The sequence below is a fragment of the Corvus kubaryi genome, unplaced genomic scaffold (genome assembly GCF_017639235.1).
Source record: "Corvus kubaryi isolate FWS band 111438036 unplaced genomic scaffold, C.kubaryi_AGA036_p1.0 123, whole genome shotgun sequence".
NCBI classification, from domain to species: domain Eukaryota; kingdom Metazoa; phylum Chordata; class Aves; order Passeriformes; family Corvidae; genus Corvus; species Corvus kubaryi.
In genome coordinates this window covers 286,977-312,107 of record NW_024580658.1, presented here as the reverse complement: position 1 = coordinate 312,107, position 25,131 = coordinate 286,977, and the positions used below count along the sequence as shown (strand labels likewise).

At 47.0% G+C, this 25,131-nt stretch overlaps 2 protein-coding genes across 4 annotated transcripts in view; both read right to left on the bottom strand.

The window, feature by feature from the left end:
* Window positions 1–918: 918 nt before the first annotated feature.
* DCAF7 (DDB1 and CUL4 associated factor 7) lies at window positions 919–17,729 on the bottom strand. The gene is made up of 7 exons (XM_042050956.1): window positions 17,253–17,729; window positions 10,729–10,887; window positions 10,303–10,414; window positions 9,152–9,270; window positions 8,368–8,577; window positions 7,679–7,796; window positions 919–7,167 (listed from the first exon to the last, which is right to left on the bottom strand). The coding sequence occupies exons 1-7, from the start codon at window positions 17,388–17,390 to the stop codon at window positions 6,995–6,997; spliced, it is 1,029 nt and encodes a 342-aa protein (XP_041906890.1). The 5' UTR covers window positions 17,391–17,729; the 3' UTR covers window positions 919–6,994.
* Window positions 17,730–18,676: 947 nt separating this feature from the next.
* Window positions 18,677–25,131, bottom strand: part of KCNH6 (potassium voltage-gated channel subfamily H member 6) — a 32,805-nt gene continuing 26,350 nt past the window's right edge. For all 3 annotated transcript variants that reach the window (XM_042050577.1, XM_042050658.1, XM_042050745.1), the window contains 7 exons: window positions 24,525–24,777; window positions 23,897–24,090; window positions 23,019–23,118; window positions 22,477–22,764; window positions 21,932–22,112; window positions 20,360–20,558; window positions 18,677–20,012 (listed from right to left, as the gene is read on the bottom strand). In XM_042050577.1, coding sequence (XP_041906511.1) covers window positions 19,725–20,012; window positions 20,360–20,558; window positions 21,932–22,112; window positions 22,477–22,764; window positions 23,019–23,118; window positions 23,897–24,090; window positions 24,525–24,777 — 1,503 coding nt within the window. In that variant the 3' untranslated portion in view covers window positions 18,677–19,724. The remainder of the gene's footprint in view (window positions 20,013–20,359; window positions 20,559–21,931; window positions 22,113–22,476; window positions 22,765–23,018; window positions 23,119–23,896; window positions 24,091–24,524; window positions 24,778–25,131) is intronic.

Below are 25,131 nucleotides of genomic sequence, written 5' to 3'. Positions count from 1 at the left end.
GCAAATACATTTCTAGGGTAAAAGACAAACAGTTCTTAGAAAAAAAGCATCTTTTCTGAGCAGGGGTTACTAACACAAAGTCCATATATAGCTTAAAACCCATTGCAGCATCTTTGCAGGCAACTCTTTCCACTGTGATCATGAAGCTTAGTAAGCTTTTATTTCAAAGCCAGTACACAAAGAATTAGAGAGAAATCCAACCGTTTAGTCGAACTGGAGTTAATCTAAATACTTAATGAAGTCATCAGTCCTGCTTGCCAAGGCCTAAGGTACAAATTTCCAAGCTCTGCCACCCTATCTGCCTCTTGGTCCCAGTTCCAGACACGACAGCAGTGACTGAGTGTGTGGAAAAAACACCCTTTAAGAGAGGTCATCCTGCCCAGGAGAGACTTAAAGCTACAGAAGCACCCAATTGCTTTGTCTTCACTTTGCCTACACTCAAAACCCCTCAGAGACTAATTATTTGAATTCTAAAAAAAAAAAAAAAAAAAAAAAAAAAAAAAAAAAAAAATCCCTTTTCCCCTTGTCTTAAAACCACACAGCAGATAATTCCCATTTGTTGTGCAGGGAACAAGCAAAGGGTTGGAAAACATGAGCAGAAACAACACTGGAATATACAGGGACCCCCCAGCAGCTTTTTAAGAAAGCAAATATTTAATGTACAGCTGCATTAACCATTCTGTTGAAGTTCTGTTGTGACTGGGTTCCTAATAATGTAATTATCTGGGGAAACTTGCAACTTAAGAGTAGCTGGAATTACCAAGTTGGTTTGGGTATTTGTAGGATGAGGGATCAATACACTTCACCAACTCTGCAGAGACAAGGCAAAGCAGTCAGCCTCCTCTTACAGCAACAAACTGCACACAGAAAAAATGAAGTTCCCCCCCAGGTTTTCACTCATGACACAGTGAACTGCAGTCAATCTACAAATGTTCCATTTTTATTACAAAGTATGAAAGGCAGAAAATACTGTACCTAATACACAGGAGGCCGAAACTTAGAAAGAAGGTTAAAAAATCTGAATAAAACTACATAGGAAGCAGGAAATAGCATAAAAGGATGCAACATTCCACTTTCAAGCAAGTTCAGAAAATTGCCTTAAAATTTACAGAGTTTCAGCAATATGGTTCCATGACTCAGGTGTTAAAATCCATTATTAACAAACCCTTTTATATTTTCTCCATAAAAATAAAGGAATATAGGGACACTGCAGTTATCCATGTCAACAATATATGTCTGTTGAATAGCAGGATACTGGGATTCCTCTAGGACAGAATAGTAGCGAAGTTGCAGGTGGAGAAAAGGACAGAAGTAAAATTACTATTGCTTTAACATACTTTAGTGAGGACAAGAAGTCAGGAATCTCACATGGATGTTTGTACAATCATGCTACAAAGATTACACCTTCAGGAAATTACCACAACGGGACTGTGAATGGGAAGAGCAGAAGGGAAAACACACCTAAAAGTAACATCTCTTACTCGGCTACTGGAAACAAAAATGCTTCGGCGCAACAGATTTAAATTACATTTTACACTGCTAGCAACCCAAGGGTTAAAAAAAGGTTCCTTTTAAATAGTAGATTTCGTAATTCCTATTTCCCAAGTTGTCAAAAAAACATACCTTGTCAAAAACATACCTTTTTCCAGCTGTACTGGGACTTTGGCCTGCTCTGGTTCTTGCCTTTCTGCCTTGCTAAGATCCCACAGACCCACCCTCAGCACTAAGAGGGGGCTGGAGCTGCACGTGTTGCACATGGAAAGGAACTCCAAAGGATGGGAGCTGGACCATGGGTTTACAGCTACACATGGTCACGATATTTTTTCAGGAAATAGCTTTTTTCCTTCATTTTGTTAGATTTCCTGAAAAGAAACAAACTTGATGGAAGCCACTGAGATAATTTTGATTATTTTTATGACTATGGAAATTCTCGCCTGATGCTGAGTATCAGAGGCTGCACAGAAGGCCACTGAGGTCCTTGGCAGACACACTTGTCACCTGAAACAGGCAGCAGCAACGCTCACAAGTGCCTTTGCATCTGGTGTCTGCCATGAATCACCAGATGAGCCTTCAGTGACTGGTATTTAGCTGCATTTTTAATTACTGCTCTTTTTAGTGCTGGTGAAAGGTGCTGATTGGAAGTTCTGGAGATCTCTTCCTGAAAACAAACTGAGTCAAGGGCATCCTAAACTCTCCTCAATACCCTCAAGAATGAAATATTTCTGACTCTTCTTGGGTAAGCAGGAGAAGTACAGCTGCATCAGAAAGTGCTCTGTAAGTGCCACACAATTCCCTGGATTCTCTGCAAAGATCAAGAGAAACTGGGACAGAGTTGACAGTACCTTGCTCATTGCTTTCCATGTCCACAGAACAGTAAGTACAGGCTTGCTCTGGAATATTGGTCTGAGAGTAGAAAGCAGGAAACACGAGTTAGAGAGCATTTGCATTACCTGACAGGGTAACAGCGTGCATTTGAGGTGGTGGGACCACTTTGCTATGGGCAGTGGGAAAACTCAACCCTTTATAGCACTTTGATGGGACTGAAACTGTGCAATCTGCTGAGCCCAGAGCTTGCCTATGCTGCTGTCTGTCTCTCCAGTGCGTCTGGGAAGAGTTAAAACACCACTAACAAGCTGGCCAGTTCAATGTTTTAGGCTGTGTGAATCCACAGGCAGCAGCTGCAGTTTTTCTCTCACAAAATTTAAGTTATCCAAAGAATCCAGGCACATGCCTACACAACCAACCCGGCACTGCCATCATCATGTTCCGATGGTAAAGAAGAGGATTCCCAAACACCACTAAGCTCCTAAACAAGGAGGACTCTCTGGGGGACACGCAGCACTACATCCCTTGGGTTGGCCTCACAGGACAGTGCCAGTTTCAGAACATGAAGCTTCAGTTTAACATTTACAGTCTTGTCAAGTGCTCATGTTTTTGGCTTTCAGTAGAAACAAGTGAGGGTCCACTACGATGACCCCAGTTTTGCATTTTGGTGATGGTCATATTTAACATTTTCTACACAACATAGACAAATGCCTACCCTACAAGGGCTGAGGAAAAGACGACTCTCCTCCTCATCTTACCAAAAATATACTTGTTAAAGTGCCATCTGCAAGAGAACAAAACTGACACACTCAGCTCTTAATTTACATTGACAACAAGCACGAGAACATCTGTGAATTCCGTACATCAGACTCCTCCCCTCACCTGGTCTCCGGCAGGCTATGATCTACACTTGAGACTGAGGCAGCTTCTCATTGCACCACCAGGCGAAAATAGATCTTTTTACTATTATCCAGAACATTCAGGAGAGTAATTACCGCTAAGTTTTGAAAGGATCATTAACTTTGACTTATGAGAGGCAATGCCTCCCCCGTGAAATACATTTCAAGGTTTCATAAGGAACAACCTGTTTTATCAGTCTCCTTTCATATAATTTGAAACCACTGTGTTTTCTTTCTAAATAGATTGTCAAAGCACTCAAATCCTTACCTTTTAAATCCCTGCACACACAAGTAAAATTCCCACAGATGCAAGCTACCATAGCCCCCCTCATTTAGACAATTCACAGAGTTGGCACACTACACACTAATTCAACATTCAACCTGTTTGCTGGAGGTTTCCGCCTCACTAACAACTTTTACATCATCAGCAGCTCCTGGCTGAGAGTCAGCAGGTTGCCCACATAATAGTAGGAATCTGTGGAAAGCTTGGTTTAAACAGAACCTAACAACCAAACAATAGTTTAGCATCTTGAATTAATCAACTGGAGAAGTGACACAGAACTACTTAACTCAGAAGTATTTCTGTCCCAGAATCAGGCTGGCTTGTACCAACAACAGCACGTGCTTTTCTGCTTTGCTTGCCTCACCTGTGTTCAACTCTTCCCTTAATGTTACTTTCTACTCAAAAAACATGAGGTATTTGCAAGCAGTTATTCTGCATTCTCTGCTTGTGCAGTAAGCACCAAATAACAGAAATTAAATATCAAAGTATTTCTTTTAATGAACTTTGGGGAAAAATAGTGCTTATGGGGGCTCTACACCCAATATAATTGAATGCCAAGCAGGTGAAATGTGATGAACTGTATATTTCAATTCACAGGCTCCAGTGACAAGTGTCAGGGTTTGTTTTATCTTGCAGATGAACCCAGCCCACTGAGCAGAGCATTCCCTCCCTGTCACTGGGTCAGCAGCTGCTGGCAAAAGGGCACCAAAGTCTTTCCCTTCCTTGTCTATATGGAAGTGCCATTTGCACTACAGAACATCTCGCCCATGAGGATTTTCATGTCTTGTCACTCATTAACCTTTCAAGTGACTTCTCTGAAGTTATTTTAAGTATCATGTCCCTGTGCCAAAACAGTCTCTAGTGATTTAAAAAATGTAATTTCATGTGAAGAATGACCATGGATTATGCCCAAAGCAATATGCTGTAGATCCAGAAGGTATCCCAACTGGCTAAACAAACAGGATAGAGACTTTATTTAGAATCCACTGGAGCCTCCAAGATTCCTTCACTTGCCTTTGATGCGTTTGGAATAAGCACACAATTCCACAAATAGACTTCAAGCAGTTTTATGGATGGAAGAACTGACACTGGATCCTCTTTCAGGTCCCTAACAGGATTACTTTCCAACAGAAGCAGAAGCTACCTGGCTATTCAGACTATGAATCCCTTTATACAAGCTCTGTTCTCATCATCTTAGTGTTCATCTTTGACTTGTGCCATCTGTACAGGAATAAACTTTGAAGCAAAAAGGGGACATAGAAAGTGCTAACATTGCACGTAATTCCCTCTTAGTAACAGCATGTTTGGCCTGCCATTTGTAATTAAACAGAGCATGACAAGCCTGTGAATGTATTTCAAATGACTCCTAAAGCTGTGAATGCCATTAGCTGCTCCTGCTATGAAAACCCCAATTTTCACTTCATTCTGCAGAAGTTTTTTCCAGTTTCAGACGAAGTGCTGTTGTAAAAAGTGGTAACTAATTGTTTGGCTAACACAGCTCTGATGTCTAGCTAAAGCCTGTCTGTGGAACACACTACTCTCAGTACTGCTGCTAATAAGAAAAATTGACCTTCAAGTCAAATCAAGCTTTGTCAGAAATTCCACAACTGAACAGAGTGCCGCTGACAAAACATCAGCTTGAACAGTGTTAGAGTCTCTTGGTTCTCTGCTATCAAAAGGAGTGATGGAATAAAGCTGTCCCTAATGAATTCCTATCAAATTCCTGAGGCAATGCTTTTCTGAGCTCCACGGTGAGAAGCAGCCTGCAGAAGAGTATTTCTCTACGTCCAGAATGACAAAGCTTTGCAGATTCTGTTCTGTATTTGACAGTGTTCTCATGTCAGCTTCACTGTTCCACAGCAATTGCTTTCCCAACTTGCCTTTCCTGCATAGACTGACAAGATCCAAGTTTGCCAGTGTCCTACTATTTATAAACTGCCTCCAGTTGCAGGTGAATACTCATTAGGTGGAAAGAATTTTGATGGTTTCTGACATTTACGTGGAAACTGGGCTGCACACCCTTCCAGACCAGCTCTGGCTGTCATGTCTTCATTGGAGAGCACTGCAGAGCCTTCAGCACAGGACCTGTGTTACAGTAAGACTTCAACAAAGATTTTTATCTTGCCTAATCCAGTCAGCTTTCATCGAACAGTATTACTGTAGAGTGATCCACTGTTCCAAACAGAAGCCCTCTGGGACATCCCCCAAAGTCAGGAGGATGACAAGTCCCGAACCTTGGCCTCAATGGCACAGTTTCTTTCCTTCTAAATCCACCTTTGTGCATTGCATTAGGGAGTAATTTCTTTCAAACAACCAGCTTTCTTTTGGATAGCAGACCAGCTCTTCTGACTTGTCTCTTTCATTCAACAAGACCTGACAAAAGCAAATACACTTCACAAAAAGATTGCTTTGCACTCCCTTCAAGACCTCCCAGGAACACAGTCCAAACACAACCTCCAAAGTACAGCCTAACCACAAAATCTTGCTCATGTTATTTGCCAATCAAGCAAGCTAGAAAGTGTGAAACCATTTTATTTTGATTTAGATAACGAGGGGAAGTAATTTGATTGGAAGTGTCAATCCCAAGTCCATTACAAATACATTTTTTCAGGAGTTGTTTACCTCCTGGGAGCTCACGTCATGCATGTATCTTCTTTCTCAACCTATCACTGCTCTGTTTGCTAACGTGACTGCAGCATACACACAGATTCAGTTAGAATTTAAAAAGACCTACCATAGTAACAACTGCCTTGAGCATCAGAAAAGTGTAAAGAAATTGTGCAACAAGTACTTGTACTTCACAGCACCAGAAAATTCTGCCCAGGACACCAGATACAGGGAGCCAAGGCAACAGTTAATTCTGGCAGGCCTTTACTGCCAGGGAGCCTGCAGTGTTACTGCGGTTTGTATCCTTGAACAGGTCCTGCTTTGGACATATGGAAGTGGATCACATATCAAAAGTAAGAATTAGGGAGAAAAACCTTACTCAATAGAAAGTTAGCCCAATATATAAAAAACATACAAACGTTTAAACAGTTTAGAGGCAGCAACAACAGGAATGATAAAGATTCCTGCCAAGGTGGCTGTTAACATCATCGTCTTTTTCCCCCCACCTTGTTTTGCACCTGCATCTATTAAACTGGTTGATGTGCTGCCTCAGCTGGCTGACAAACACATGGACATATGCAGCAACTTAAAAGCCTGCAAGCTTATTAATACAGTCAACAAACAAATATACAGAACTTTTACCGAGGGAAAAAGAATTCAACAAGAAAACCAGAACCCAGAAGGTTCAAGAGGCTCAGCACGTCTCTGCATTTTAGAGTCTTGAGAGACAGGAGACCCCTGCCATCGATTCTTGTAACAGTTTCTTGTAACAGTAGATGCAAAGCAACAACAGATACTGGCCACTTGACTGGTGGTGTTCTTACTTTAGAGGGGAGGGGGAATGACACAGCCCTGCCTCACTGTGCATGAAGCAGAAAAGTTAGACTCTGAGGATCTCCAGGCAGTTGTTGTAGCAGATGGCTATCCAGTCTGGCTGGGTGGATGCCCACTGTACATTGTTGATCTCTCCCTCAGCTGTGTAGGCCAGGATCGGGTCCTCAATGGCACGAGGCATTTGCTGGATGTCCCAGATGAGAGCCTGGTGATCATCCGCTGCACAGAGACAAGAAATGCAAGTACAGTCAGAGTATAACTGTATCCCCATACGTGCCAACTACAGGCCTATAGCCTAAGGAGCCAGAAAAGATATGGCTGTTCCAGTCCTGATCCATATTCAAGCCAGTTACAACAACACAATTATGCTCCAACAAAATAAACTTGGATCATTATACATTACCCAGGACAGAGCTGATAAACAAATGACCAGTGGAACTCCTAACAGTAGAAAAACATTTAAGAACTGGGTTGCAAAAAAGCTAAGAAGCCTTAAAATAACACAGCTTAGCCAGAGCTGATGCACAGTTTGGGTACTGGGCTCATCATTTCCACACAATAAACTCTAGTAGGTGTCTATTTCTGTAACATTTTAGGAAAGTCACTAATAAAGGGCTGCTAAACTTCAAGTATTCTTTAGCAAAGGCAGAGAACTGCATAAACTTTAGGATGAAGAGGATTTTGCAAATGCAGCAGAAGACTCTGAGATTCCCCTGTAGGTCACACTTACCTGCTGTACAGATGTGGCAAGAAGAGTGAGGTGCCCAGGCAATTCCATTTACACATGCTCTGTGGTTGTTTAACCTGGCAACAGGGGTGCAGGGAACTCTGACATCTAGAATCACAACCTTCAGAAAGAAAACCCAGCTACGTTAATGAATTGCATTTTTAAAAATTAATTTCTTCAAAATACTAAATATTTTGAGGTAAGGCTATAAACATGGCTCTTTCCTAAAGGATGTGGTTGGCAAGCAAGCCCTGCTCCTAAAGAACAGCTTCCAGTTGGTCAGTATGTTGTATCTCCAAAGAACTCAGACCTCACAAGGTGCTTGTGAGTTAGGCCACAGTGGCAAACAAATTGTGCTTCCCTGAAGCAGCCCCGGTAACAAACTAAAACTGAACTGGGAAAGAACAAGGTGACTAAAACACCTGCAGTTAAGATTTTATGTGAAAATTATTGCCCAGCTGCTCACAGACTCCTCTTAAAAATCAGCTGAAATATATACAAGCCACAAAGCTCAAGTTTATTATGCCAAGGTCACTTCTTTAACTCCTTGGTGCACTAAGAACCGGTCTTTAATCATACCTCGGGTACTGACACTGCCCCTGACCTTACAATACCCGGCTATAAATTAGCACCAAGCCACCTCCCCCAGAAAATCCCCAACAGCACCGAGGGGAGATGAGCTGCTGCATTACCTCCATCCCATCCATGGCCATCGTAGCCAGATAGTTGGGATCCTGTTTGTTCCAGCAGAGACGCAGCAGCGGGTGGTGCTGGGGGTCCTCGTAGATGATGGTGCTGTGCTCCAGGTGGCGGAGGTCGAACATCCTCACTGAGCCATCGGCCCCCACCGAGGCGAACATGTCCCTGCCCCCGCCTGCGCGGCTGAAGGCGATGTCGTAAACCTGCACAAAGCACAGCCTCAGCTCCACCCCGCGCAGCGCCGGCGGGGACAGCACGCTGCACTGTCACATCGTCTCTCAAATACTTGATGTTCCCTGCAACTGTTCAGTTATTACACTTGCCAAAAGGAGGAAATACATGTTTATGTAATTATAGTATCGCTCACTGAAACTAAAACATACCGATTTTCCAGACTTGGGGATTTTTACATTGAAAAGTAAAATGTTAAATGGAAAGAATTTTGCAAGCTGTTTATTGCCTTTGATATCTGGTTGATTTCAAGTCTAATTTGATGTTTTACCTCATTTTTCTACAATATTCTGGAGCACAATCTGGTAAAACAAGCATGTTCTTAAGTCAAGAGTCTATGATGAGTAAAAAGAATTGTTTTGATAGCCAACAGTATTTAGGTACTCAAAACTGAATATAATCTTAGAAAAACTGTATGCAAACTTACATAAATGATCTTTTTGAATCATTAGATTGTTCAAGAAAAAAGGAGGAAAATGGAAAAGTTCTGCTCCTTTTCTACTGCTTTAAAAAGATGCAATATAAACAATCAAAATCCCCCATCACCTCTTTGTCATGTGCAATAAGCTGGGTCTTCACGTGGCCAGACACCAAATTTACTCTTCCCAGAACCTGTCCTGTCTCCAGACCCCAAATAGTGCAGGTTGTGTCAATACTAGAGGTACCTGAAACAAAATCACTTCTATTAGCAAAATTAATACTGTCACAAATGATTTAATAATTTCCTGGGTTGATGTAACATCCCCCAACATCTACAGATCAAAATAGAACAGTATAGAATAAAATCAAGAATGTCAAACAGCCAGCAGTCTTCCATGCATTTAAATGACCCAAACCTTTTAGCTGCAGAAATAGCCTTCCACACAGGAATGAAGTGTAAATAGCTCATGTCTGCTTCAATCTACTCAGAAGCCTGATGCAACTCTGAGATAACTGTCCCATCCTGTACAGCTCTCGTGCCTGCAAAACCCCAAATTCAATCAGCGTTGCGATGGCGTGTTATTATTAATTGATTGTTGCTGTGGACTGAAGGTGGGGTTAGCAGTAAAGCTCTTAAGAGATGAGAGATGTAACACACACACACAAAAAATAATGTAGTAAATAATTACTAAGACATATTATCACTGTTAATCTCTAGGCAAATCCCCCTGACATAAATGGCTGTTCTCTTCTGGGAAACGAACCTCTGGATCAGTCATCTTGGATTCACAATTTGTCCTGTAGGCTACAATTAAACCTTAAGCGTTCAGCCCCCTCCTCCAACTGAGTTAAGGACTCCTGGCTCTCCTCCTGCTGCTGAAATGGCTTCACAAAACACACAGCTCAGTGCAGTTTTATATCCACTCCAGAACACTCTAAAATAAGTCACAGAGCTGATGCACATCCTTACTCAGCACTGTAACAACAGCTCACCAGCCCTGAAGGCCAAGACTCCCTATCCCCAAATGTCCCTCGCCCAACTTGAGTGACCCATTCTGCACTGGACAGGGCACCTTTCAATGAAAAAAAAAAGTCTCCATGAGATGATTGTTTTTATTTTTAAATATAAAACAACAGCAGTTTCTACGATGCAGCAGTCTGTGGTTAATTATCAGATTAACCAGTGGACATGATGTGACACAGCAGCAGTTACAGCCCAGACTTCATCAGACTAAACTCAAAAGTGTGCCAAAAACATAACGTTTTGTCAGTCTCACCTAACAAGTAAGGATCCACTTCATTCCAGTCAAATGATGTCAGTGGAGCACAAAAATCCGAGTTCTTGTTGTTGTTCAGCAAACACTCCAGACGGGTCTCAGTTTCACCCACCTTTAGAGAAAATGAAACGTCTGACTTAAAAAGCAACATCAACTGACTTGTTCCACTAGCACAAAACATTAGGAGTTAATCCCAGGTTTCTTTCCTCTCAGCTTTATATCCTACAGCTCTGGAAAACACAACCACCAATTCCATTTTCAATAAGCTGATAAAGACAGCAATTACCATGATAATTCTGCTTCTCCTATAGTCTTCATATAGTCACATTATTGCAGTGAAGAAAATCTTGTCTCGAGTGAAAAAGAGATCAATATGTAACACAATTCATGTCATGGTTCATCTTTTCCTAGGGAGGATTTACTCACTCTCCACACTCGCAGGTAGTCACCGCTGGTGGCCAACAGGTCTGGGTAGACTCCCTTGGTGTCTGGGATCCACATCAGCTTTGTGGTGGGGTAGGGGTGATCAAAAGTGTTCCTGCAAATGAATTCTGAGCTCTCTTCATCCAAACCAACAAGCTGCACCTGTGAGAAACCATATTTAAAAGAAAGCATTTTATCAAAATACCCATTTCTAATGATAGCATTAAGACTGAGTGTGTTTCAAGACATCCTCTGTCACCTCAAGGACAATATAAAAGGATCATCATGTTAATGAAATGAGAAATCCTTAAAGCATTGCTGGGGCACATAAGTGAAGTATCCATAATCACCACACCGCTTTGATTTGAAGAGATGATCCCAAATGAACCGAAATTCAATCCTAAAGGATTAAAGACCACCCTTTTTTTTCCACATTGCAAAGCCCAGTTTAAATCACAGACTTAAACTGCACAAACATTATTCGAACTCATCCTTAACTGAACCGATACTGACAATGTCATCTTCAGAGAGCAAAACGAGCTGTAGTTTGCACAATTAAAGTGCATATTAGGGAATTCTTGGCCATAACCTTGCAGACTGTGATAGATCACACCAGGTAGCTGGCAAGCTTTTTCAGCACCACGTGACCCAAAATGTTCTGTCACAAGTGCATGAAAGACTCATAGATCAGTCATATGAGGGAGGAAGAAGGTAAAACAGAATTCAAACTTAAAAAAAAAAAATATATATATATTGGGAAGCTAAGAGGGTTATTCAAATGTTTTGTGTGAACAGGCCAAGAAAGCAGGTCTGCTGCAAGATTCTAGGTAACTGAGCTCCAAATGAGTATTTTTGCACAGTGATGCGACTGGGAGAAGGGCTAAACTTGCCCCGTTGCAAGAGTGATGCAAAACAGAGCAAACAAGAAACTATCTCCACACAGCCTGGTCATGACAATACCTGAAGTAATGCTTGAAGTCCCAGACATGATGTTATTAGAAAAATATTGACACGTCAGAAAGTGTTCAGAGAACAAAAGGTGCTGGGAGGACTTGTTTAACCTGCAGTGACTACAGGACACAAACAGGATGAAAGTCCCACTGTGTGAAATGCTGCTCAAACACAAACATTATGGGGACGACTCACTACAATTAGTTTGTAAGCTGCTCACAGTAGGAACTTCCTAGTACTTTCCACACAGCAGCTGCCTCCTGGGAATAGTAGCTTAATGGATTTTTTCTAAGATGTTTATCTGAAAAAATCCAAAATTCATGCTTATCCTGGGATAAGCAATTTGTCTAATAAACTACACATTTCAACTAGATGGGAAATCTATCACATTTTTCCCCCATAACACAAAACCAACAAATGCTTCAGTGGATGTTAAAATCTAATTACTTTGCAGTTTTATGAGCTCATTTAGAGACGCTCTTAAATGCAAACCTTGTCCCCCAACAATGAGAAGCTCCATTCTTTCCACCCCATAACAAATACTAAAAGATGCAACCAAGTATGCTTCCAAAAACTGAAATACAGTCCATCACGCCCTCTCTTTATTACAACTACTCCTTATTATCCTTCATACTGTAGTATAAATCAGTCAAAAATCTCCCAGACTTCTGAAGTGATTGACAAATAGCTTTCTAACTCCTTTAGGGATCAGAAATACTAAGCGGATTTTACAAAGGAAGCAAATTGTCCTTGGTGATAGAAAATCTTGTGGCAAGGTTAGGATCAGAAGACAAATAACCTCTAATCATTTCAACTTTGCTTATGCTGTTTTCCACTCAACATGAGTGTATTAATCCTACACAAAGCAATCAACATCCTCATCACCAGAAGCAAATCTCAAACAGCAAAGGATCCCCTTTCACTGGTTTAATGTAAATATTCCTGCACTTCATATTCACATTTAACCCCTTCTCAGACCTAAAGATGAAGCAATTCAGCAATCCAGTATCTCTGCTCTTTGACATGTTTAGGTGCAGGCTGGGTTAGAGAACAGAAACTGTATTATGGTCAGCAGAACTCCTGCCACTGCTGCAGCTCAGGTGCCTGCACAGCCTTCGGCGCTGGAGCAGCTGGCGGTAACTCCGAGCAGGAGACACCGCTCTGCCTGGACTCCGGAGCAGAAGGAATGCTTGAGAAGCTCTGTTCTTTCCAAGTTCAGCAGATTCAAAGCTGGGACTCTTCTTTTCGGACTCGATCACACACAGTCATTACAAGAACCCCTCTACTCATCCTCTTGTGCAGGCTGAACATGAGGGGATGGAACATGGAATTATTTCCAGGATGCCGATTATAACAGAGCCCTGTCTCTCCCTTTTGCAAGTGAGGCAAGAATGCTGCTGCACGAAGGAGTGTCTGAGGTCCAGCCCAGGTAAGACTGAGGTGATGCCTGTGGAAAAGTACCTGTCAGTCTGGATACAAACTGAACCATTCTACATCTCCCTGTAAGTCTTTCCAGTGAGAAAATGAGGATCAGCGTGTTCAATCTCAACTAGTTTTGTGATTATGCCATGCCAGTAGCTAGGAATGCTAAATATTTGTTTGTTTCTCCAACACCTCAAGATAGGAAAATCCACATCTAATTTTAGCATATTATAATCCAAGCATTTATCAACATAAAGGATAATTGCAACAGTGCATGTCAGTAAAGAAGTGCCTTTAATCAGCATTCCTTAACTTCTAAAAAAAATCCTGTCTCCAGCATGATCCAAAAGAATCAGACATAGCTAAACGATGCAGAATTTGGTAACAGCTTCTTTTTCTTACATGGTTGGAGGAACAGCAGCTTAAAACCCCCCAAAACCACAACCCTCTATCTAATTAGTAACTATCCAAAATGACATTTCACAATTATTTTAGGGTCATGTACAATCAGAAAGATGTCACAGCACCAATTAATCTTCACCGTGCAATCAATTTTTCTTTGCAGTGCTAGATCTTACAGAACAAATGACCTTCTGGCAAAACAACTGCCCTGAACACTCTCTGTCTGAGGGAGGAGGTGGAAATCTGGGAAGCTCCTGGTCAGAACCTGTCCGTCTGCTCCAGTGACGGGAGCGAGCCGTGTACGGCACAACCTCTACTGTCTCCTAAACTGGATTCCAGTTTCGTCTTGCAGAGAGATCCCAAAAATCAGCCTTTCCTGGTGTTTTCCACAGATTGCTCCTGATCCATGAAGCCACAGCCAGGAGCATGTGGAGCATATTTTAAACTAAGACCTATGAACACTGTTCCCTCCCATCATGACACTGATCCATGAGGGAGTACAAAGGCTGACCGCAGCTTTCCAATCCAAGAAGTTTAAGAAACACCACCTCAAATTATTTAATTCTTCCAACCAGAGCAAGGCATCTCTCTTCTCATAGCAGTGATTTGATCAGTGAAGGTATACAAGCTGAAACAAAACTCCTTTGGGGTTCAAACAGGTCTTGGCAACCAGCTTCAGTCTGTGCCACAGAGCACATTAGTGTGATGGCTGACAGGGTTAGAGGTGTCTGGGAACTGGGGACCACAGTAAATTAGGGTCTGGCAGCCAAGAGGTTTGAGTTCCCCACAAGAGAGGTGTAAACAGACAGTTCATGTAACCTATAGTACTTCAAATGCTGGTAATTTCTACAGAAACAGAAAATTAGAGAGAAATGAGACAAAAATCTCCCACTCTTTCACCTCAATTCCCTCCCAGTAAGCACTTCTGCAACCAACACTTGGGCATTGAGTCTTTTTAAAAGAAATCCTAAACGATTAATAAGGAAAAGGTATATCCACTTATTTAGTTGGACTTTAAGCAAACTATACTATTCCAGACCATTTTTGTTACTATTGAAAGAAAGCCAATTATTTGGAACAAACCATTGCAATATCAGGAACAGAAATGTTACCAGGACCTTGTCAGAAACCTCGGAGAGTGCAAAGATTGTGAGTGTAAAGAGAAAGCCAAAATGAAAATCAGTTTTCGTTATCCTTTTAATTAGTGCAAACTGTACCTATAAGTGTGTTTTGATGATAGAAGCTGCAATATAAAACATCTCAACCATGAAGGACAAATTATATGCAGAAGAAAAAGACTACACATATACTCTGTAAAAAAAATCTTATATTTGTTAACTCCAGAAGTCAGGCTAAAAACTCCACTGCTCCAGGCCCTTTGCTGTACAGTATCATGGACTATTTAAATGGGAACCTCTGCTTTTCCCCTTTGCTCCTTTGGTTATACCATGTTCACGGACAGGAGCTGGAAGAGTTTCCAACAAGTGCGCAGGTAGCACAGTTTTACAGGACCTGTCCAAGGGTTTCCAATCTGGAGCGTGAAACTATTCCCTGAATGTTTCACCACCCTCTAAAGGGCTCAGCACAGCTGAGAGAGTCATAGTAAGGCACCACTAAAACAGTGCAGATACCGTTTTAATACTCCCAAGAGTATTCTGGTCCCCAAAGCAAAAGGGACAACATCAATTCTCTGAGCAATAACACTCGCAATTAGCCAAGACAGCTCTCTGTTAACTGTCTTCCTACAAAAAGCACCAAACAAGACAACAAAAATATAAAAAAATCACTCTGAAATATCAGAGACACAAATTAAGGTTATATTTCACTGCACTGATTGTACAGGTTTAATTTTTAATCATATATCATCTTTATTTTTACAGCAGCAGCAGCATCCAGACTTTTCTCATCCTAATACAATTAGTTTCCAGCTCTTTACACTACACAGATCTCACAGCACGTGGTGCTTACATGGACTGAAGTCAACAGAACCACTATTCCTGGAGCTCAGAGGCCAAGAGAAGCCCTGGGTAATATTTACAGACAGTGATAATTTACATAGTCCTACACAATTTCTGTCTGCAACAACTGTGAGTGTAAAGGGTAGAAGAGAGGAGTTGACTTGGTGGCTTTACACTGGAAGCTTGAACTGAAAAGCAGATCTGACCACACTGTAACTGAGAGCAACCCCAGGGAATGCTCCAAACTTAAAGAGGTATAGGCAACGTAAATGTATAGCCCCTTATTAATCAATTGTGCCGCCTCTAAACAACAACTGTTAGCAATTTGCTATTTTACCTTCTCAGAGTACGGACTACAAAAACATTTTCAAGTTGGTCTTTAAACAAATTGGAAGTTTTCAAGCTCAGGCCCTGCCTGTCCCCAGCAGCATTCCCAGAAGCACAACACTCTCCAGGAAAAGGAGACAGCTCTCACACAGAGCTCACAGTGCCTGAACTACAACGTGCTCGGCAAAACACCATGTCTAGGACTGCTGCAAGGGCAGGGATCTAACCACTCTAAGAGATGTCACCCCTGTCACCACACCCTTGCACAGAGCCCTATCCCCAACACCAACTTTTTGACAGTATTTTCCACAATCTCCATTAAACACCTTGACAAGGCTACAAAGCTACATGCTATAAACACACCAAGCTCTACTGGCAAACCTTCAGTTTCAGAGAAATCTCAGGATGCTCTGTAACTTCATCCATCTCCTCATCTCTCTTCTATTTCTACAAATTCCTTATACCAGACTAGCACCTTGAAGTCTGTCCAGAAGTGACTGCACATGTGTTCTGAGAAATGAACACACAGTCTCCATTACCTGCGTGACATTCTCCACTTACACTCTGCAGGGAAACAATGAAGATACAATCTCATGCCTCAGTACACCCCTGTTCTCCGGGAAAAGTACCCAGGAATCACTGAAAAGTGGTTTATATACTTATGAAAAAAGTTATCATCATACAGAAGTCCTCCACAGCAAGAAAGTACAACGAGAACAGCCCATTTCCAACACAGTCTCAGACACCCTGTACACCACAGAATCATACAATTGCTGGGGTTGGGAGGGAACTCTCAAATTCATCCAGTCCAATCCCCCTTCCTAGGCAGGGTCACCTGAAGCAGGTGATGCAGACATGTCCAGGTAGGTTTGGAATGTCACCAGAAAGGGAGACTCCACAAGTTCCTTGACCAGCCTGTTCCAGTGCTCTGCCACCCTCCAAAGAAAGAAGTTCTTCCTCAGACTGAGGCGGAACTTACTTGTATCTGTATGCATATATATGCACAAACTTCAGTCCTGGGCATGAATTTTCCTTTATATTGACCAAAAAGCCAGATATGCCCAAGCCCGGGGACCTCGTTTTATTTCTATGGCAGCAGCATCCAAACTCATCTCATCCTCATACCTTTAGTTTTCAGCTCTTTACACCACAGAGAACTCACAGCATATGTGACTGAAGTCAACACAATCCTTACTGCCGGAGCTCAGAGGTCACGAGAAGCCCTGCAGCAGCGTTATCCCAAAACCAGCAGCACGCAGGGCTCCTCCCGCCGCAGCCCCGCAGTGTCCCATCAGCTCCGGGCTCGCTAGGAGACCAGCCTGGACCTGGTCCAGCGCCTGCACCTCGGGGGGCACCTGACGGCTTTGCACAGCTCCGGGCGTCCCGGAGCCCCCCGCCCACCCCAACCCCGGGATGAAGAGGGTCAACCCCTGCTCTACCCCAGTCCCTGTGCCCACCGCTGCCCACCTTGTTGTTGTACTCCTCTACGAAGCTCCCCAACGCCAGGCGGAACCGCTTGTCGGGCCGGACGCTCCAGTTCATGGCGTACACGGTCCAGGGCGCCTCATATTTGTAGATCTCCTTCCGCTTCCCGTGCAGCGACATGGCTGGGCCGGGGGGGCCGCGGCCTGGCCCAGAGAGGCTGCGGGAGGATCCGGCTGGAGCAAGCGAAGAGGCGAGGCGGGCCGGGCCGGGGGGAGGCTCAGCGCGGCCCCCGAGACGGGGAGCGGAGGAGGCACGGCACGGCCCCCTGGGTGTCGAGGAGCGGGGAAGGCTCGGCTCGGCTCCCGGAGCGGCAGGGGAGGCTCGGCTCGGCCCCCGGGGCGGCGGCGGGGAACAGGGAGACCCCGGCTCGGCCCCCGGTCCCGGCCCAGACCCGGCGGCGGCAGCGGCGCTGAAGCCGTTTGGGACTCGGCCTCTCACACAACGGGAGCGGAAGCCACGGGGGGAGCCCCACCCCCTGCGCACGGGTTGGCTGCCTCGGCTGCGATTTCGAGCGCCGGCTGTCCATTGGGTAAGCTGCCTGTCCGTTTCGCCCGCTGCGGTTCGCTATTGGCCACCTTGCCCGTCACTCGAAACGGACGCGCTCGCTCTGGCTGCGGTGACCGACGGCTGCTCTTGGCCCCGCCGAGCGGGGCGGGCGCGCTCGTTGTCCGCATCTCATTGGCTGCGCGCGGTCGCAGCGAGCGGAGGCCGGGCCTGGAGTCCCTGTCGGTGATCGATTGGCTGCAAGCGGTGTCAGTCACACCAGCCCCACGCGGGCGGGGCCGCGTGTTCGAGTCCCGCCTCTGCCGGGTGGCGGACGGGGCCGGACTTGTCTCTAATTAACGGGAGGTTAATTATGGGGTTTATTTTTGGAAGCGGCACTGGCGTGTGCTCGGCGCCTTACTGGGGGAAGGGGCGCAGCTGGCTCCCTGGGGAGTTCCTTGCTGTGCTCAGCATCCCGCTCGGGCCGGGGAGAGGCTGATTTAATCCCCTGCTGGGGGCGAGGGCACCGCCTGGGCTCGGTGATGCGTGATCCTGGGTCCGGCCCCTGGAGCATCCGTCTCGCCCCGCGGGAGCCGTGTCCGCTCGGCGGGGGATGCAGGGGCTGTGCTCCCTGAACCCCCGCTCGCTGCAAGGACTCTGGGTCTGAGCCTTGCCTGAGTTGTGTTCGTGAGATCATTTCTCATACACAGCTGCCTTGCGCTTGCAGAAAAGCTTTTCCAAATTATCGCAGAGCCTCAACTGCATCCTGTCGGGAAGGGATTGCCTTGACCTGACTGCACATGGGCTCTGTCAGCCCCACACTCCTTGGACGAAGCAACTGGGGTTTGACCACAGCCTTTTCGGGGTGAAGATGCCCGGGATGAATTCATGGATGCTCCCAATGAACACAGCTGTAATTCACATCAGGTGCCAAAAACATCTTTATTAGCAAAGTGTACACTAAAACTCCAGAGAAAGAGATGCTCACAGTTTGACTACTCTCAAAGGGAGCTCGATATATTACTTGAGCTGGTGGCCTAGGACTGTCACAGCATCTACCTGAGCGGCGAGGCAGCAGTGCTACGTGGGAATGCTGCGGGAGTCTGCTGGGAGAAGGGGTGGGCAGGAGGAAGCACCTATTGAACCTTTATCAAAAGAGAAAAGCGGGGAGGGAGGGCTGGACACAAGGTATCTGGGGCTTTTCAGCTTTCTGGGATTGTGCTTTTGAGTTTTGTGCTTTATGCCCAGGCTGGTGACCAGTTGGATTGACCTGGGGAGTTGTGGGATGCGTGTTGGGGTTTGCAAGGCGTGACCAGCCTTGCTGGAGAAGTCAGTGCCCTGGGACCTGTGCTGAAGCAGGCTGAGGTGGCAGGGGCTGTTGGCCTTTCACTACTCAGTGGCAATCAAGTAGGACAAGCTTCTGTCCTCTGTCCTTGTCCTGGGCTTCCCACCTGTGGTCTCCCCTGGACCACACCGTGGAGATCTCCCACTCCTCCTCTGGTGACCACCCTTTCTGTAACACCTGCGGCTCTGCTGGGCCAAGCCTCGTACCAACACAATGGTCCCTGCTCCAGAGATCTCCAGCACAGCGGCCTCGCAGCCCAGAGCTGTAGATCTGCTCTCCTGTGGTCGCTGTGGCTCGCTTGGCTCATGCCCTTCTCGAGAGGAAGCCTTGGCAAGGATGGGGGGGTGGGAACCACATGGCCTAACCAGCTCGATGGTGGCTGTAAGAACTGTTCTAGGTTTGCTCTTATGTGCAAATGAAATCTACTCTATGGGAACCGCTGGAAAATGTTGACCTTGGAAGCCAGCCACTCTATACTTCCTGTCAAGCTGGCAGAAGATAGCTACAAATTATACCCCTGAGCCAATGGCATTGTCCAATGTCTTACCCTTGCAGTCAAAATCAACATCAACTGACCGGGCTTGCAGTTGAGGTTCCTCTTGACTCCCCCCGCAGCCCCCATGTCTCTAACTTCCAGGAAGCATGGGGTCGGAGAGGTGTCTCTGAATGTCCTGGTGCTCGGAAGATACCTCCAAGTGCTCAGGGAGGGAAGGGAAACGAGAGCCCCGCAAGAGTCCATGGGTATTTGGTGCCCTTTGGTGGGGAGGCTCTGGGCTCGGGAGAGGTGGGGAGTGGTGCTCCTGCTCAGAGTAGACTGTCATGGTTTTGTCGGATGACTCAGAGAGCTGCATCCCGCTTGACAAGGAGTCCCTGGATTTCAAGTGGAACTTTTCTACCTCCGTGTAGCTCGGGCGCTGGTGGGAAACGAGGAATCGTGTGGGTTATGGTAAAAGCAAAATGAAGTAGCCACGCTCTCTCCTCATAAGCCTTGGAGCCTCATCAGGCTCCAAGCCCCAAAATGTTATTTTTCACTTGAGGAAGCCTCAGAGCAGAGGAGCCCACTTCCTTCCCTACTGATGGGGCACCTTGGCAGTGTTGGGGATGGCAGCTGTGCCCCAAAATCAGTGAGGCAGTGGGCAGATCTGCTCCCAAAACAAGACCCCGTGGCTTTGCTGGGATCCATGAGTGCTTGGCTGTGCTTTGCCTGGAGAGAACTCAGGATTGGGGCAGAAGGACCCCGGCGGCTGAGGGGTGACCTTACCTGCTCCTGGGCCGCCGGCTCCTGGTCCTCCAGAGGCGCACAGGGCGTGAGCGGCTCCAGGCTCCGCGGGATGATGCCGTACATGGCCAGGCTGTGGGAGGTCGGTGAGATGGGGCTGTACGCGGGTGGCACTTGGGACAGCTGGCGCTGCAGGAGCTGGAGGATTATATTAATATCTGACGACATCCTGGACTCCAGCCTGGGGACAGAGCAGCCTGGCGTTAGCGTAGAGAATCCTTTGCATACCGCGGCTGGGCAGGGGAGGCACTGGGAGGAGGTGCCAATCCCGCTGCCCCAGGGCAATGATGCTTTGCCTGCTGCTTGTTTTTAGAGGTTTTTAGAGAGCTTCAAACCAGCACTGCCACAGAGAGATCAATCCTGCCATCTCTCTCCTGCCACACTCAATCATCCTCTGCCCAATTTTATGTGGAGCCAAACTGGGGTCTGGAGCAGGGATTTGAAAAAAAGCTAAAATTACCCTGGAGGGGGGAAAAAATTGCAATGGTTAGTTTTAATCTGGATCAATTGTCCACGCCAGCTGCCTGTGCTGACAGATGCAGCAAGGCAGGTTAGTGCCAACCATTTTTAACTGAGGAATAGGAGGAAATAGAAAAGTAGAAGTCTCTTCCTTCTGCCTTGTCCTTGACTGAAGTGAATAGCTCTGGCACCCGCTTGCAGGACACAGTCACAGCATCACTTACAGAGTGGGTAGATCTGTCCCCCAGTGCTAGGATGGTGCACTGGAGAGACGCTTAAACACAAGTGTGTGGTGAAATGAGCTCAACAAGTGCAGCAGAGCCCACAGTGTCAGCCCCTCATGTGAGTGCTGCCTGGGGACCTTAAACCTGCACCTCCAGTGTGGGTTCTTCCTTCTCGTTCAAAAATCATAGAATAGTTGGGATTGAAAGGGATCTTAAAGCTCATCCAGTTCCATCCCCATCCATGGGCAGGGACACCTTTCACTATCCCAGGTTGCTCCAAGCCCCACCCAACCTGGCCTGGAACACTTCAGGGAGGGGGCACAGCTTCTCTGGGCAACCTGTGCCAGGGCCTCACCACCCTCACAGGGAAGGATTTTTTCCTAGTATCCAATCTAAACATACTCTCTGTCAGTTTGAAAAATCATGTATTTTTTCTTATTTAGAGGGCAGTGATGGTCATGAGGCTCATTTGCTCAAGCAGGAGGATGCTTTTAGCTCTTTGCAGCAGGAAGAGGGGACCTGCAAAGGGCTCCAGTTGTGCCTGTGGGTGGTATCGTATCTGCAATTGCATTGAATTTGGAAGCCATGGCAAAGTGACAGATCTCAGGTGGCAGTGTGGGAGATCCTGGGGGTGGTGACAGATGCCAAGGGTGGTGCACAGCAGCAGATGAGGGGCTGGGCTGAAGTCAGGGTCAGGACTTGCCCTTTGAGAAGCTCCTGCGTTTGCAAAGCACTCCCACCCCCTCCCCAGGAATGCAGTGTCCCAGGGGTCAGGATGTGGCGTTGCTGCACACAGAGCCCACTGCAGCCACCTCTAGAAAGCAGAAGCTGATGGCCCAGAGTCCCTCAGGTCCTCTCCAACCCTGCCCACCTGCTGAGCTGGGCCTGCAGGAGCTCCAGCCTGGACTCGATCTGCCCTGGCCTGTAGTCACTGTGCAGGGGCACGTCCTGTGGGCTGTGCACCAGCGAGATGTGCTGCAAAGGCTCTGCAGGGTGGGCCGGCCTCCGGTCCTCCCAGAAGGTGAACATGTTGGGAATATCCAGGGGAGTGGCTGGAAGAAGAGGAGACATCTCAGCACTTCTGTCTTGCATCCTCCAGCCCCACTGGTATGGAGGTGTTCCAGATTCTGTCACCTGACATACATAGAGAGCCATCACCAACATCACAACATACACTGAGATACGTGGAGAGCCATCACCCACACACATGGACAGCCACCACCCTGACACACATGGAGTGGCACAGGAGGGACAGAGCAGATCCAGCTGGGGATAAAAGGCAGTGAAGACCCTTGGCCTTGGAGCGTGGCTCCCCTCAAATCCATGTGAGCTGCTTGGACCTGCTCCAGGACAAGGCCACCATACGCAAGCATCTCTCACCACCCTCCTGCCAGCTCTGCCTGCAGCCGTGGGTACCTGTGTAGGACTGGCTGCTCTCTGCCGCCTGCTTGCCGATCTCTGTGTTGCCGGCGCTGGTGGTGATGAGGCTGAGCGAAGGCAGAGCAAAGTCATCCTTTTTGGGTGTGGGAAAGGGCTCAGCTTTCACAGGGCTGCCAGTCTTGGCCTCGTCATCACTAGCCTGGGAGCAGGGAGAGGTGCTGCTGCCCATGTCGTCCCACTGGTCCTTACTCAGCGGGTTCTGCGGGTTGGTGAGCTCGGAGTAGGTGTGATACTGCTCTGCATCAGAGATGCCCGTGTCTCGGTCTGTGGGACAGCACAACAGGTCAGTCTGGGGAGTACCACACATGAAAAAAACAGCCCCCATTCCCTCTAGGATGCCTGCAGGGCTGGGGCATCACAAGGGGAAGGAGGGAAGGCAGTTTGGGTGCCTGCAAGATGGTCTGCAGGGACAGAAGCATCAGCAGCCTCTGCTTTGGGGCACCTGCCAGGGTAGTAATTAATAATGATCCCACTCTCCCGCCCTGCAGGCTGGGCTCTGCCAATGCAGTGGAACTCACCAGGCTTGCTGGGCTGGCAAAGGGAGTGCTTGCGTCGGCGAGTCCGGCGGTAGGTGCAGTCATACTCCTCGCTGAGGGGTGAGCGGGGAACGCTGTCTGCCTGAGGAATGAGAGGGGCTGGTCACCAGGGAAAGGGTGCCACATCCCATCCATGTGTGCCATGGGGGCTACAGCCCTTTCCACATCCTCTGAAGGTGAAGCTACCTCTGTCTCTTCACCACTGCCCTGTCCCACCCCGTGCCTCCTGGACTGGTTTCAGAGCTCAGGGGATTCCTAAGGCTGTCCTTGCTGCTCTGAGACTGAGGTAAGGGTGTCAGGGCCATGGGGAGGGAAGGAGCACCCTGAGAAGCGTCAGGACATCCCAGAGTGGGACAGGACATGGAGGGAATTTGACTTTCTTTTCTATCTTTCAGGTCTCTCAAAAAAAATGTCAGGAAAGGACAAAGTTCAGTCACACACTATAAAAGAGTCAAACAGCACTGGCAAAAATGCTTCAAGCCTTTCAGGGATTGCAAACCTGATTATTTAAAAAGGAATTTTCAGAGGAAGCTGGTACCCAATTCAATGAAGCATGAGAATATTTCTTACTTCAGCAGCCTCAAAATGTGTGCAACCCATTTGCCCAGGCTGGAGCAGCCCTGTGGCTGATTTACAAGTGCTGCAGAGCAGAGTACCACTGCCATGGCTTGTTGTGCCAGCTTTTCCAAAGAGCTCAGAAACATGCAGTAGACATGTCTTGCTGTGGGGGAATCATAACTCCATGGAGAATGCCCTGGGAAATGTGGCTGTTGCACCTGCTGACATCCTTGCTTCAGCCCTCCCACTTGCCAAATTTAAGCATTGACCACATTTCTCCTTGGGGCAGCCCTGGCACTCACATCTCGTAGGTTGAAGGTGATCTCTAAGTTGCTCCAGAAGTTGTCAGAGAAGGCTGGGTACATGTCCAAGACCTCCAGCAGGTCTTCGCGCTGAATCTTGTGCAAGTCGCAGTAGGTCAGGGCCCTCACATCAGCGTTGGACTTCCCTGGGCGGGCGTAGAGGCTGATGGGCTCCCCAAAGATGTCATTCTTCCCTGTGTCAAGAGACAGCTCATTATGGAGGGGTGAGCACCCACTGCTGCTCCAGATGTTCTGCTCCAGCACCCCTTACTTTGGGGCTCATGAACAAGGGGGCGTCCAGCAAGCCTGACCCTGATTCTCTGCGCTGGGGATGACACTGTGAAAGCCATCACTGATGGTGAAACCAAGCCAGAGCAGTGGGTCATCAGTGATGGCTGGTGACTCCTGACCCCTGCTCTCCTTACTCCTGTGTGGCCTCCTCCTGGCATCTCCCAGGGATCCTCCTTTCCCTGTCCACTGGTGCGGGGACCCATCAGATGCTGAGGAACAACCTTCCCTTCCCCAATGAAATTCTTTACCCTCACCTGCCACCCTTTGTCCGCTGCTCATTGCCCGTCACCCTTTGCCCCTCACCCATCACCCCTCGCAAAAGGAAGGACTTTTCCACCTAAGATGGCCACCACAATGTCTTCCCGGAGGATCTCAATGGAACCCCGGGAGATGAAGTAGAGCGTGGTGAGGACATCTCCATAGTGCACCAGGGTGTCTCCAGGCGGTGCATGAGTCGTCTTGAACTTCATGGCCAGGGCGCGCAGGCAGCCTTTGCTGGCTCCCCGGAACGCTTTGCAGTTCTGCAGCAGCGTGCGGTTCAGGTGCAGGCAGATGTCAGCCTGCAGGCAGTCAGGGAAGCCCTTCAGCACCTGTGGAGAGCCAGGGAGAGATGCCATCATGCCACCATCCCTGGGAGGGAACACTGTGACAGAACTGAGAGGCTGTGTGACACTCAGCATGACACAATGGGGCCAAACAGGGAGACTGTGCACCCAGAAAGCCAAAGGTGGGACATTTTCCCATCCCTTGAAGTGTTCAAGGCCAGATTGGATGGGGCTTGGAGCAACCTGGCCTAGTGGAAGGTGTTCCTGCCCATGGCAGGGAGTGGAACAGTTTGAGGTTTGAGGTCCCTTCCAACCTCAAACCATTCTGTGATTCTGTGATTTTGATGATCTTTTGATCTTTCCTTGGTGGATCCCTGCCTGCCTGGCTGTCACTGGCTT

What these genes read in the sequence shown, in the direction of transcription:
- DCAF7 (XM_042050956.1), bottom strand. Translation starts at nt 17,390, where the DNA reads ATGTCGCTGCACGGGAAGCGGAAGGAGATCTACAAATATGAGGCGCCC. An exon ending in ACTACCTGCGAGTGTGGAGA is followed by an intron (nt 10,415 to 10,728) that starts GTGAGTAAATCC and finishes TTTTCTCTAAAG; the next exon opens with GTGGGTGAAACTGAGACCCG. An exon ending in TTGCCACATCTGTACAGCAG is followed by an intron (nt 7,168 to 7,678) that starts GTAAGTGTGACC and finishes GTCTCTGTGCAG; the next exon opens with CGGATGATCACCAGGCTCTC.